The 14,270-nt window shown below is 40.0% G+C and overlaps 1 protein-coding gene across 12 annotated transcripts in view; it reads left to right on the top strand.

The window, feature by feature from the left end:
- foxp1b (forkhead box P1b) overlaps positions 1-14,270 on the top strand; it is a 458,146-nt gene that overhangs the window by 352,349 nt on the left and 91,527 nt on the right. For all 12 annotated transcript variants that reach the window (XM_052017521.1, XM_052017520.1, XM_052017525.1 and 9 more), the window contains one exon: positions 1,938-2,027. In XM_052017521.1, coding sequence (XP_051873481.1) covers positions 1,938-2,027 — 90 coding nt within the window. The remainder of the gene's footprint in view (positions 1-1,937; positions 2,028-14,270) is intronic.

The raw sequence follows: 14,270 nt of genomic DNA, 5'->3' as shown, positions 1-14,270 counted from the left end.
GGCTGAGCTCTGCAGTCTACGTGGATTGATCTGAGCTTCACATTGGTGATATTGTAAACCAGGTCTCCTCAGGAATGAATTTGTGCCACCTTGTTTTAAAATGCAGTATGATATAATAGGCTCTGAGAGATCTCTCCAATTGTACTCACGAAATCTCCTCAACATATAATATAGAATATCAACCTGACTGCCCTGCTGAGAACATGTAGTATCTTAGATATTATCTCCAATAATCAACATTTGAACCAAACACTTTTTTAGTGAGGTTACCTCAGGATCAATTCCGGCTGCTGTCCATAAGGAGTTTGTACGTTCTCCCCGTGTCTGCATGGGTTTCCTCCAGGTGCTCCGGTTTCCTCACACATTCCAAAGACATACGGTTTAGGAAGCTGTGGGCATGCTATGTTGGCGCCAGAAGCGTGGCAACACTCGCGGGCTGCCCCCAGAACACTATGCAAAAAGATGCATTTCACTGTGTGTTTCGATGTACATGTGACTAATAAAAGATATCTTCTGGGCATCCATTCCCCTCATCCCCAACCACTAATGACTAAAATAAATATATATAGCCAAAAATTCCCTTTAGACAGTTATTGTGAATGTTGTTTGCTTAACCATTCTTGTGCGTTTTTGCCACGGTTTAAGTCATTCCCCCTGGTGTTCCAGTCAAGGTGAAGATTAGATTGTGCCAGTGCTACCTCATAAGTTTGGACTTAAGTTCGTAAAGTGCTGTCTGGTTTGCTTATTAGCAGTGCATCATTGTGGCACTACACCATATGCTCTGTTCAACTTAAACATCTGAGTTAGTGAATCCACTGCTAGGAGGTGAGTCGGTCTCAATGTAATCCTCTTCCTTTCATGATTCATGGTTTACCAATGTGCCATGCCATAAGACTACTTATATAATATATTTATGTATCACTCCTTGGACGAGCTGTTCATCAAGTACTTACTGTAATAATTAGACAAACATTCTAAATCGGCCAATAATTTTGGACATTACCCTGGAGATCCTTGTTAGGCCCAATTAGTACTCTAAATTAGTAATTGCATGAAATTGTACTAAATATTACAAATTACCTTGTGTTTTTTTTAGGAAGGGTTTTGACACCACTAGGTTAAGATTTCGGATTCAGCCTATGAAGGCAACTGACATTAAAACGAAGCTGATTTTAAATATGTAGTGGACTATGTTTTCTTTCACAAGGTTGAACTCTGCAGTGATTAATACATATGCAAGATGTAAGTTTCCAAAGCCTTGTGCACATTACAGGCAGCTTCAGTCCCTAGCCCAGACCGATAGCCCCTTGTAAAAAAAAGTGTTTTCCTTGCAGCACAGTTCAGAAATGTGTTAGAGTGAGTGAATTTGGGCTGTGCTGATCAAAAGTGACTTCAATTCCCTGCGAAAATGAAGCTTTTGTCAAATGCAGATTTTAATTGAATTTGTTTTTTTTCATTGAGACAGCTCCTGAAATAATGCAACTAATTCTGGTGCTATGCCCTTGTGCCAGATATATTAGAGGAGGTTGACTGCTCTTGCTTACGGATCACTTTTGAGTGACCTGTTTAGAAAATTGCTAATAATTACTCCTTTGAATTATTACATTGACTGGTCTGTGAATAACCATGTATTCTCAGCAAGGACATTTTTTGGCTTTCTTCATACAGACAAAGGTCACATCTTGCCATATTTTAATTACTTAGCGTGGAAAATGGCATGTTTTCATCAGTTCATTTTAAAGATTAGTTTTGAGATGATAATGCTAAAAATAGTTCATACACTGAGGGATTTATTGGCGAGTTTCAATCCAAAAGGTCGGAAAAGTGTTGATAAGAGGATGTGACTCTGTATCTTTTTTCAAATTGCAAGTCGATGTCATGACAGAAAAAATGTTTCAAATGTTTATTTTTTTTCTAATTTTTGTTTTTCACAACAGCAACAGCTTCAGGAGTTTTATAAGAAACAGCAGGAACAGTTGCATCTTCAACTTCTGCAGCAACAACATGCTGGGAAATCAGCTAAAGAGGTATGTATGCCCATGTATCTATCTATTTATTTATATTATATATTATTTTGAAAAGTAATAAGATGTAATTAAAATGGAAATGGCAGAGAGAGGAGAGAGACATGTGATTGTGAGATATGCCTGTAGTGAAGGTTTTCCAGTGGTTTCTCAGCTTTGTTTCCTTTCTGTTTTCTAATTCAGAGAGGCTTACTCATCAGCTGCAGTTCAATGTGCATTAATGACTTGGGGATGCAGTCTTCATGATGGACAAAGGAATGATTATTGCATAGTCAAAAGAAGTTCAAAGACAGACAGTGAATTTCAGTTTTTCCTTGGAGATACACATTTCAGAGCATATAAATTAAGGCAAATACTAAAACCCTACAGTCTGAGTATAGTCTTCAAAGTCACAATACTCTAATTAATGAACTGCAGGCTTCAGTTTGGACAAGTCGTAGTTTGATGCACTCATAAATCAACGTGACAGGTCTGCTTCTCATTCCTAGGCAGCACTTGTCACTGAGTCACATCAGATGTAAACATGATAGAAAAAAGAGAGTCTGAAGGAGGTGAAATTGATCAACAGAATTGGTAGAAAACCAACTTTTGAAGCACATTATACATGATCACAGGATATGACTGTAACCTCATGAGATTTTCTCCTTCTGGTGATTTTTTTTAAATAGAATTTCTAACAGCCATCAAAAGTGGAATAGGAATTACTTAGCTTTTCTCCTGTGGTTTACAAGCCATAACCCCCTGTTGTTACTTTATATAGCTTTCTTTTAAAGGCATCAAAGATTTTTTAAAATCCTTACCACTCTATTTGAAGCCCGACAATAAAAGACTCTGTCATTATCAAATTCTAGGCATTGTGTTTTTCTTGATTATGTCACATTGTGTTAACCTATAATTTGATCTGCTGAGTTAGTATCATGGAGGTACAGTTATGTTTTGTTGGAACACACTGTCGTGAAATATTCACATGGGCTGTACTCTCCACTCATCAAAGCTGTCTAAGTGCTTAAAATGTAATTGTAGATGTAAAGGGTTATTCCTGCAACCATCATCAAGAAAATGCTCAACTGACAATTTATATAACACTAATGGGGAGTAACCTAGGGAAGGAAAGTAGACCTTTGACAAGTATTTGAGGGAGGGAAGTGAGGTACAAGTTTATCTGGATATTTCAGTATTTCAACACTAATTATTGACCTGACTACAGAGCTGCGCAGGGACCTTTTTTGTATGCATTGAATTGTAAGAAGTAAACAAACTTGGTTGTATCCTGTGTTTGATAACTGGGTGGGGAGTACAGTTTGGCAGCATGTTTGGTGCTTTTAAATTCTTTCTCTGACAATGGGTCTTGTACATTTTACATCCTGACTTTTCATTTATAAAACACTGATTTGAGTTTTCCTATACACAAGTGTGTTAAATGGGAACAACACACAACAGTGAATCCAGATAAATACTATATTGAAGTGAATGATTTGGCTAATGGCACTTAATCTAAAATATAATACATGGGCAGAAAGGTGTTTAACTACTGTAGCTAATACTTTAATTTACATTCCAGAATTATTAGGCATGGTCTAGATAACATCGTCACGGTTTGTTATGAATTATGGTAAATATCTGAATGTTAGATAATTTCCTTCCATTTATTGTAGTTACAGCACAGTATTATCTTTGCATCAATCAGATAATTATTGCAGGAAATCTGTATAAAAGTTTTGTCTGTATAGTAGCCAACATTGTGACATTACTCTTGGGCACTTGCTCTGCTGCCCCTTTCCTTCTCCCCCTTCCTCTCACTATCAACATTTGGTGGTGGTGGGGATGGGAAGGGTGGTTATTAGTGAATTGACAATATAGTATTCTAGATCTAGATAAGAAGAAAAGATTTATGCTATTGTCTCCTTATTTCCTCGCAGGCAGACATAATTGACGTGTAATCATGTTATTTCCAACCATCCATTGCATTCTGCCCTGGGTAGGACCTAGCTAAGGTCTTACACATGAGTGCCTGGAAAGTGGACAGTAGCTGTATTGGGATACAACCCATTTCCAGTTTACGTCACAGATGCTTGGTGAAGGTGGCAGGAAAATGCCAACAGAAGTTGGGCAGTGGGATTCATTAGAATGCTCGCATTAAACTCCATACTTATCCCCACGTCCACTTTTTTGGCTAGTGAGGGTTACTCAAAATCAGCCAGATGAGATACTGGTCTCAAAAATCAGGAAGCAAGAAGGGTGATTTGAGACTTACCATTTTATTTTGGGTTTGGTGGAGTATTGGTTTAAGTATTTTTAAAGGAACTCAATTTTTCATTGGCAATTTCCAACCATCTAAATAAGAACCAAAGCTTAGCAGTCCCACCAACACTTTGGAATGTACTGAGGTTGGGAAAAAGGGGACAGCTTCATTGCTCAAACATAAATACCTTTGTTGGAGGTCAGTCCTGTATTTAGTTGTGCTTGAATCCAATCTCTCTGAGATAGAGACAACAATACTACAGCCAAACCAGTGGTCATTCATCTATCTGAAGACGTGCCCTTTAGTCTCAACCAGTGTTTAGAGACTCTATCAGGAAATAATCCAGTTTTTGTTCACTGATGGTATCAGGAAAGGTGCTTGAATTTTCAGCTTCTGTCCCAGCGCTGGGAATACCACCTTGGAGCTGAGGACAGCCTCTCATTAAATATGGAATCTTATTTTAAGACAAAGAATAATTCATTGGATTTTACCTGCGTTCCTTTCAGAAAAAACATGAAGCCATGTCTTTGTATCAGTCAATAAATTTGCCGTCATTCCTTTTCTGTTCAAATTTTGGAATGGTATTTAGCTAGAGATTGAACTACAAGGGTCCTCCATGTGATTGTAATGTTCGTATATGGAGAAACCCTGACATGCACAGTAGCATTCAATGATGTGTAACAGATATCTGGTTGACACTTTCATAAACTTCAGTAACACACGCTTGGCCTACATTAAGTGCAGAAGCAAATCTTCACAGTACCCATAAAGCCTTTGTCATCGTAACTGAAAGGGAGCCTGATTGCCTAGACCAGCATGGCAGGTAGATCCCCTTTAAGTAATTATTTATTTGTATATGGCTTGGGTTATACTCTGCCCCAAACTATTGCAGCCACACACCGTCAAGGTCAAGACCCTGACTAGGAGACCCATTCACAACAATCTTCCATTTAACACAACCCCTCCCACCCCTGACTCCGGATTATGTTCCCAGACTGAACTGCTGACCTTCTTACTATGACTGAACATGTTCCTCAATCCAGTTAATCTTGCCCTACAACTGCTGATCAAGTCACCCAATTAAATTAGCTTCGCTCCACTCAAACCCCCCCCCCCCATGTACAAATAAACAGTTTGTAAACCCCCATTTCAGCTACCAATTGCATACCTGATGACTGCGAAGGCTGCTCTCCCCCATTCTCACAATGGTGTTGTGTAGCTGATCCTCAACCCATTCTTCCTGCTTGGCAATCATAGTGAACTCAAATCTTGACTTCCCCTCCTTTACCACCACAACAACCCACCCAAAACATCAGAGGTCTCTTCCCTGCAAATGCTATCACATCCCCACTGGAGCTGATCCCTGCCCCAGTTTAATCTGTCTTTCTAGATGCAAGGCCAATTTGATAGCAAGGTCTTGTGCATTACTGGATTTCATAGTGACAGACCACACTCAAAGTACCTTTGAACACCCCCCCCTCCCCCACCACACACACACCCCCACCCACACACACACACCCATAGCAATTAATGCCTCTTGAAATAAAAACACATGCTGGAAATACTCAGCAGGTCAGGCAGGATATGTGGAAAAAGAAACAGAGTTAACCTTTTAGGTCACAATGCCACCTGACGTGCTGTGTATGTCCAGTATTTTCAGTTTTTTTATAGTTCCAGCATCAGCAGTCTTTTGTTTTTGACCAGTTCCCTCTTGGGGATGCTAACAAATTTCTAGACTGTTCCCTTTTTAATTATGTGGAATGTAACATAAAATTTAATTGGAAAAACAATCAGGTATTGTGCCCATCAACAACCCCATAAACATATTTCCCACAGCAAATAAAGTTGAGTAGGAGTGTTAGTGAAAAGTGTAACCCTTAAGTTCTAGGAGCTTGTAGTTAGCTCACTTTGGGTGAGTGGTAGATCTGATCTCATTGTTGACCTCCTTTTCAGAAATGTTTGTTTCAAAAAAGATCAGAAACTGAATTCCTTTATGAACTAAACAAGCTGAGAACAGTCAATTTTCCAACATTTAATTAGGGATTTTAAAGCAAATTTGCTTCAGATTATTATGTCCCTAAGTTGTCACCAATTCAGTGGAGATAATAGCTTAATCAGCAGCTTTAATTTCTTGCCTTTGAGAGTAGGAAGACGGGAGTGTTGACTAATATAGTTATGTCTGTTTTTTTTCTTGCTTTGACTCAGTACCCAGAATTTTAGTTGTAGAATGTGGTCAAAAAGATAAAAGCTTTAGCAAATATTCTACTAATCGATCAGCAGTTGACAATGGAATTTGCATGCATTTATATTTAGTAGCTGATCATGCATCATATATACCACAAATGTAATTGTTGAGAAAACTATTTTCGGCATATGAGATGAACAATTTTTCGTGGGTGTAATTTTCAGTAATCTTGATGTAACTAATAGTTCATACCAAATCTGTTTCCTGTTAAATTGTTTTATAATCTTGCTATGTTGTCAGAAATTCCATAATATCATGAATGTGTTCCTTCATACAATTTATCACTTCCTAAAATCTTTAATCACTGCAGTATTTCTTCATTGGTAGAACCATAGAAACTTATGGCAGAGAACAAGGCCGTTCGGGTCATCGAGTCCACGGCAGCCAAGGAAGAGTTATTCAGTCTATTCTCATCTACCTGTTCCCAGGACATTACCTTTCGGTTTTGGCCTATGAAGTGTTCATCCAAGAATTTTTTTTTAATGTGTTGTGGGTAAATGCCTACACTATTGTTTCACTCCAAATGACCCCCCCCCCCCCACACCCCACTCTTTAGGTGAGAGTCTTATTTAGCAATTTCTCTTTAACCCCTCTATAACCTTAAATTGACACTGTCTACCTGCTGACCTTTCTAAGAGAAATAGCTCATTCCTGCTCATTCTACGTCTCTTATTATTTTATAAACCCCAGTTAAGTTTCCCACAATGTGTTTACCACTGATTGTGGCTTACACTATGTGCAACTTCTACACACAGTAAACACTGGTAATTTAGCAAGGGAATTCATTGAAATAGACAGAGAGGCGTTTTTTGGTATTTAAAGAAATATACAAAGTTAAATTAATAATAAAATAATAATTTTTGAAAATATAATCAGGGAAACGAATTAATAACAAGCATATCAAAAAAGAGAATAGACAAGAAATAAAAGATCTCTCAGATCATACCTACAATTCCTGAGTCATGTGGGAATTTAAGCACAATTCGTATCCTAGTGGACTGTGTTTGCAGGAAGTGCCTCCAGCTGCCAAGGCTGAAGTTTCAGATCTCTAAGGATGAGTCACTCTGTGAAGAGAGGCTGACAGTTTCCTGGATTATACAGTGCAAGAGGTGGCCATGATTAAGCCAGAGTCAGTTAAGGAGTGCAAATGGATGGCCACCCAAAAGGACAGGAAGAGCAGGTGCCTTTAAGATGCATGCCATTCTCTAATCAACATTTATTACAGGCAAGTGGACATGATGATGGTTTGAAGGAGTGTAGACGTCAAAGTGGAAACGTGAGGCAAATCACTGCAAAGGAGTGAACAGTAAAGTGTAGGAATGCAGCAGTCACGGGTTTCACTGGTTAGGGAGCACACACATTTTCTGCAACTGTGAAAGCGAGTCTTGTGCAGTGCATTGCCTTAAACTTGTAATATGTGAATCTTGTTCAACATAACAGTATAAGAGCTCATGAGATAGTCCAGTGTATTCTGAGGGATGAAAGGGAGGAAACCAGAAGTTGTGATAAACCTTGATAGAACTGACATAGGAAAGATATTAATAGAGGTACTACAGACAGATTTTCTGGAGTTAGGAAAGAAGTAATAAGTACGACTCAATCTCTGTATTACTCTGAGCCATGCACTGGATAGAATAGAAAGATATGACAAATTAATGTGTAGCGAAGGAGATAGTACATGAAAGTGGGCTTCAGATTCTCAGGGCATTGCAGCTTTGAGCAGGAAGGACATTTTCAAAAGGAGATTCAAGAGACTGCAGATGCTGGAATCTGGAGCAACACACAAAACGTTGGAGGAATTCAGCAGGTCAGGCAGCATCTCTGGAGGGAAATAGACAATCTAGATCCTTTATCTGGACTGAAAGAGGGGAGATAGCCAGGACGCTTTCAAGATGGATAGGTTGCACTTTAACAGGCTAGAGTCAAGAAGGAAGTTGTTGCATCATTGGGGGTATTACATCGGGCACTAATAATGGGAGACAGATAGAGGAGCAAATCTGCAGTGAAATGACAGAACTGTGCAAGAACTGTAAATAGGAAATAAATGATTTGCAATATCCCAAATTTGATTGGAACAATGTAGAGTAAAGTGCACAGAAAGGGAGGACATGCTGAAATTTGTTCAGGAGAATTTCCTTGATCAATTTGATTCTGACTTAATGTGGAAGGATACATTTGTGGGATCTAGTTCTGGGGGGTGAAGTGGGCCATGTCAACCATTCCCCAATGGGAGAACACCTTGTGACAATGATCATTGAATCATAAGGTGTAGAACAGTAATGGAGAGGGGGCAAGGAAAACCCAAAGTAGAACTTCCCAAATTAAAGGAGGGTTCACTTTAATGGGATGAGAAGGAAACTGGCCAGGATAGAGAAAACAAATAATGGTGGATAAAACTGGAATGGATCAGAGGGTGACTTTTAAAGGAGTTAGGTAAAAGGAAGAAAGGCGAAGAAACCAAAACCAGAGCTCTCTGGATAACAAAGGAGATAAAGGAAGTTCTATAATGCATGCCCAATGAGAACCCGGCTGAATACAAGTAATAAGCTGAGAGAGAACGTGAAAAGGATGAGCAAATGGGAAATATGAGAAGAGAATGGCAGTTAAAAGAGAATTCAAAAGTCATCTTTGGAATGTGAGTTGAGGATGAAAAAGGTGATCTATGCACATAAGAAGATATGGCTAGAATACTAAATGTCTACTTTCTATCAGTCTTTACCAATGAAGAGAATGCTTCCAAAATCTGGGTATGAAGGAGAGGTAGTAGAGATAGCGGATGGAGTTAAATTGATCAGGAGGAGGTATTATACCTAAAGCGAAAAAAGTTACTAGATCTAGATTGCTAAGGGAGATAGGGTGAGTTTGCAGAAGGGCTTGCCATAATCTCTCAATCCTCCCCAGATATTGGGGTGGTGCAAGAGAGCTGAAAAATGGTAAATGTAACACCTTACTTCAAAAAGGGTTACAAGAGCATGCCAAGAAATTACAGGAGAGTTAGGGCTGACAAATGGATTGAAGTTTCAGGATAAAGCCTGGAGACTGAGTTTTATGGGAGGTGCAGGAGAAGTCTGTGGTCACGTGGGATTGATGATCTTGGGGGTGGGTAGTCCTGCTGCTGAAATGTTGTCAGTGATGGTGGTATTAGTTAGGTAGGCAGATTCATGGAGAAGGTCGTGTACAATCAAGATCACAAGCTTATAAAAAAGGATTTAAGGGCAGCCACTGGTAGGTGAGGGATTGGCTCCGTGGCTCAAGGGAGAGTCAGGTAAGTAAACTGCCTAAAGAAATCAGATTCTCAGCCCAGACTGGTTCCTGCTACACTTGAAGTCAAGCTGAAACGGAATATACAAGTGCAGACAGCACAGGCCACATATTCACAAATGAAAAATACAGAGGTCCATGTATACATGTTATGCCATTGAACATCATGTATGAAGAATCCTCTGTGCATTATTGTGCCTGATGCATGGACTTGAATTGAAAGTTGTGGCTGTGCAACTTGCATGATGTTTCCTACTTTCAATTACCTTAGATTTTCCATTGGAATTTGATTACATAGCACACAGACGGTGTTACAAAAAGCTTTTTTCTAGAGGTTCTTTCTCTGCTTATTTTTATCCTTCTCCTTTACTGCTGTATTTATAGCATCCTTTCTCTACTGAAGGCAGGTGAAAAGGACTCACTTGATACCCAGCCTCCACAAGAATATCTCCTTTTTGGCCTGTAATAGGATCCACTCTTCCCCTGACTATGCTTCTGCTATTAATGTGCATTAAACCATTTTCTCTCATCAAAATACGACATGTCCTGAAGGAATTTCTGACTTTCATTGTCTCCAGAAAGTACCATCACCTTTGAATATCAAATGTCACCTTTAAAATTTGCACTAGGCACAACTTTATATCAGACAGATCTGAATGATTTTTATGCTGTGAAAAACAATGTAATTCTGCGTTGTATATCACAGCTGGGCTGAGCTCAGATACAACTCAGAAATAGCTCAGTAACAGTTAGCAACAATTTCCATAATATGAACATCATGATGGCTGACATGCTGAGTGTTTCCAGTATTGTCTGTTTTTATTTCCTGGTGCCTTTAGATTTGACCACAGTCAATTTTGTATGATTCAGATTTGATTTCATGTGTAAGACTGGAGCTCAACATCTTGTTTGGTTGCATAATTTCTCACTGTAATGCTCATTGTAATGTTATCAGTGTTCAGTTGATTCAAATATGGTGTCTGATGCATGCTTGTGAATAGCATTGGTCATGCTTTGATGAGGACAATTGCATATCTAACACCTGCTGGAAGTCAACAGAAAAGGTAGATCATGACGTCAATCAGCATGCAATAATGCTTCAACATCAGTTGCTTCAAATTGTTGCTCCAAGCTCCAACCTGCACTTTCTCTTAATCATGCACAGCTGAACATGTGTTCTCTGATGAGAAGAATCACCCCTTTTGCTCAATTTAAAAGATTATTAATTGAAAGTAATTAGTTGCTGATTGGTCTGTGTGTGTACAGGTGGATGGGGTCTTGTTGCTTTTCAGAGCTCTTTGAAGTAGCAAACAGTGGATGTGCCAGCTGCTGAAAGACTTTGGGACAAAATTAAGCTTTAAAGCATTTATAAGTGATGTTTTGGTTCATGTTTCCAGTGTGACATATGTCAGCTGCAGAATTGCCAAAGCCAGTAGCACATGCAATACTTGTGAATGCCATAAACCGAGAAGCAGAGAGTAATGTTAATCTTGGGGTACACTGTTTTACACCAAGGAGAATTCCCTCCAACTGCAGACCTGTGCTATATAAAAGGATCCTCCATTATTGTGGCAAGTTTGTTGGTGGTCGATTAGAAGGTGAGTTGGTTATGTAGCCCTGTTAAAGTTAGGTAGCATTGGTGTTTCAAGAATTGTGAGAGAGTGCTGAATCTTGGGGTTCACTTTAGCTTAATCATATTGCTGTGCTCATGAGGTTGTGTGGTATGGGAATAAGTGTGCAGTTTTACTCAAATATAGTGTCTCAAATAAGGGGTAGGAGATTTCAATTTACAACTACTCGTTGTAAATTGAAAGATACTTTGGATTGACTGAATGCAGTGATGTACAAAGGAGGATTATGTGTGTGAATATTGTCATTTCCTGTGGTTTTCACCTGTCTTTGGCCAAGGACTCAAAAAGTGGTCACACTGTCTCTTCCTTGGCTATCAGCACCAGTTAGCTTCTCCCTCCTGTGGTTATTTGGCACCTCTTTGACAGAAGAATGTGTGGTGTATTATTAGTTGCTGTATGAGTTTGGACAGATGTGTTCCAGCTGGGAAATGTGGGTGTGAGGGATGCAACAAAGCTAGGTGTGTAAGGTTGCAATGGAGCAAAATCTTGATTGATAGTAGATGTGCAATGAGTGTATAAATCTGAAGTTAGTGGTGAATTGGTTGAATAAGAGTTATGAAGCTGCATTCAGCCAGTGGCTTGTAAGATTATTGAATTTCTTGTGGTACTGGAAATGTGGTCTTTGAGGCTCCACTCCTGGTACACATCTCCACATTTATCTCCTCCTATTGCCTTCTGAGTGAATGTCTGGAGGACTGCATGGTCCTTTACAAAACATAAGATCCTGCACCTCCCAAGATCTCAAATGTATTATCAGAAGATATTTACATCTGTTCTCTTCCTTGTACCATTCTTGAAGGTCTTCCAGGAACTCTTCAGCTGCTATACCAGCAAGGTCCTCCCCACTAAGAAGTATCGGCTGGCTTTGACAGGTGGTAGACATTCATAAAATTTAAGTCGCCTGCTGAAGTGTGAAGCCAAAAGCACATGGTGTATTTAGTGGAGCCTGCTGAAATCGCTGCAAGTAGGAAACAGCAGTGCACTGACTTTATTGAAAATTGTGGACATGAGTTAATTGTGCATCACAATATTTGTTGCTGTTTTTGGGGGGGGGGGGGGGTATCCAGTTAATCTCTTATGAATCTGAGAATGGGTTGCAAGATATTAATGATCACTTGGGGACTGATCAGAGGTAGCCAGGCAGAGATTTACCAAGGGTAGAACTCCTCTGACCAATCTGACTATTTTGAGGAGGTAACAATGTGTATTGATGAAGGCAGTGCAACATGTTGTTTGCATGGGAATCCGTAAGACCTTGAAAAGGTCCCACATGGAAGACATAAGAGACTGCAGAAACAATCTGCTGGAGGAACTCAGTGGGTTGAACAGCATCTGTGGGAGGAAAGGAATTGTCAATGTTTTGGGTCAAAACCCTGATGCTCCAGATTCCAACATTTGCAGTCTCTTGTGACTCAAAAAGACTGCAGATGCTGGAATCTGGAGCAACACAAGGTGCTAGAGGAATTCAGCAGGTCAGGCAGCATCTATGGAGGGAACTGGGCAGTCAACATTTTGGGTTGATACCCTTCATCTGGACTTCCATGGGAAACTGGCCTAAAAGGTTAGGGCCCATGGAATCTGGGACAAGTTGGCAAATTGGATCCAATATTAGCTTGGCAGTAGGAGACTAAGGATGATGGTAGGGGGTTATTTTTGTGATTGGATGCTTGTGACTACTGATGTTCTATAGGGATTGGTGCTGAGACCCTTGCTGTTTGTTATGTATGTGAATGTTGGAGGCACGATCAGTTTGCAGAAGAGACCAAGATTGGTGGAGTTGTTGACAGGATGGTCTTGGGCTACAGGGTGATATCAATATGTTGGTGAAATGGGCTAAGGAATGGCAAATGGAGTTTAATCCTGATAAATGTGAGGTAATTTGTTTTGAAGTACTAATGAGGCTAGGACATGCACCATGAATGATAAAGTCCTAAGGAGCATTGAGGAACCGAAGGACCTTTGTGTGTGAGTCCGAAGATCCTCGAAGTTGACAGTGCAGGTAGATAACATGGTTAAGAAGGTATATGTGATACTGGCCTTCCATTAGCTGGGGCATTGAGTAAAAGAGCATCGAGGTTAAGTTCCAACTTTATAAAACATTGGTCAGACCTCTTCTGCAGTACAGCATGCATTTCTGGTCATCACACTAAAGGAAAGATGTGATAGAGCTAGAGAGGGTGCAGAGCTGTTTGACCAGGCTGTTGCCTGGGATGGAGTTTTTCGGGTATGAGGGGATATGGAAGAGGCTCAGTCTCCATTTCCTGGAGCAGAGGAGGTTAAGAGAGGACATGATTGAGGTATACAAGATTGAAGGGTATAGATGGGATTGACTGCAGGAAGCCTTTCTCCTTATCAGAGGAAAATAAAACAAGAGGACGTAGATTTAGGGTAAGGGGTAGGAGATTTCAGAACTATCGGAGATACCAAGAGCCAATACCAGTCCAAAATAGTGTCCCAGACCAGCCATCAGATATGGCAGGGTTTGTATGTAACAACGGGCTACAAAACAAAATTGGGCAGCATTGCCGACAACAGTGCATCCCTTCCCAATGAGCTTAATCCATGCTTTGAACAGAAAGGAATTGGTACGTCACCACTCACTCTGACAGCCTCCAGTGCACCTGAACCCATAGTCACTATTGCAGACATAAGATCAGTCTTCCAGAACCTGCGGAGAGCATCTGACCCAGATGGTGTCCCTGGCCATGTCTTTGAATCTTGTGCAGATCAGCTGATGGGTATTTGCAGATATTTTTAACCTCTCCCTGCTTCAATCTGAGGTTCCCACCTGCTTTAAGAAAACCACTATCATCCCGGTACCTAAGAAAAACAAGGTAATGTGCCTTGATGCTGACAGCCCAGTGGCT

The sequence above is a fragment of the Pristis pectinata genome, chromosome 6 (genome assembly GCF_009764475.1).
Source record: "Pristis pectinata isolate sPriPec2 chromosome 6, sPriPec2.1.pri, whole genome shotgun sequence".
NCBI classification, from domain to species: Eukaryota; Metazoa; Chordata; class Chondrichthyes; order Rhinopristiformes; family Pristidae; genus Pristis; species Pristis pectinata.
Note: the sequence above shows the minus strand (reverse complement) of the source record. Positions and strands in the feature narration are given on the sequence as shown.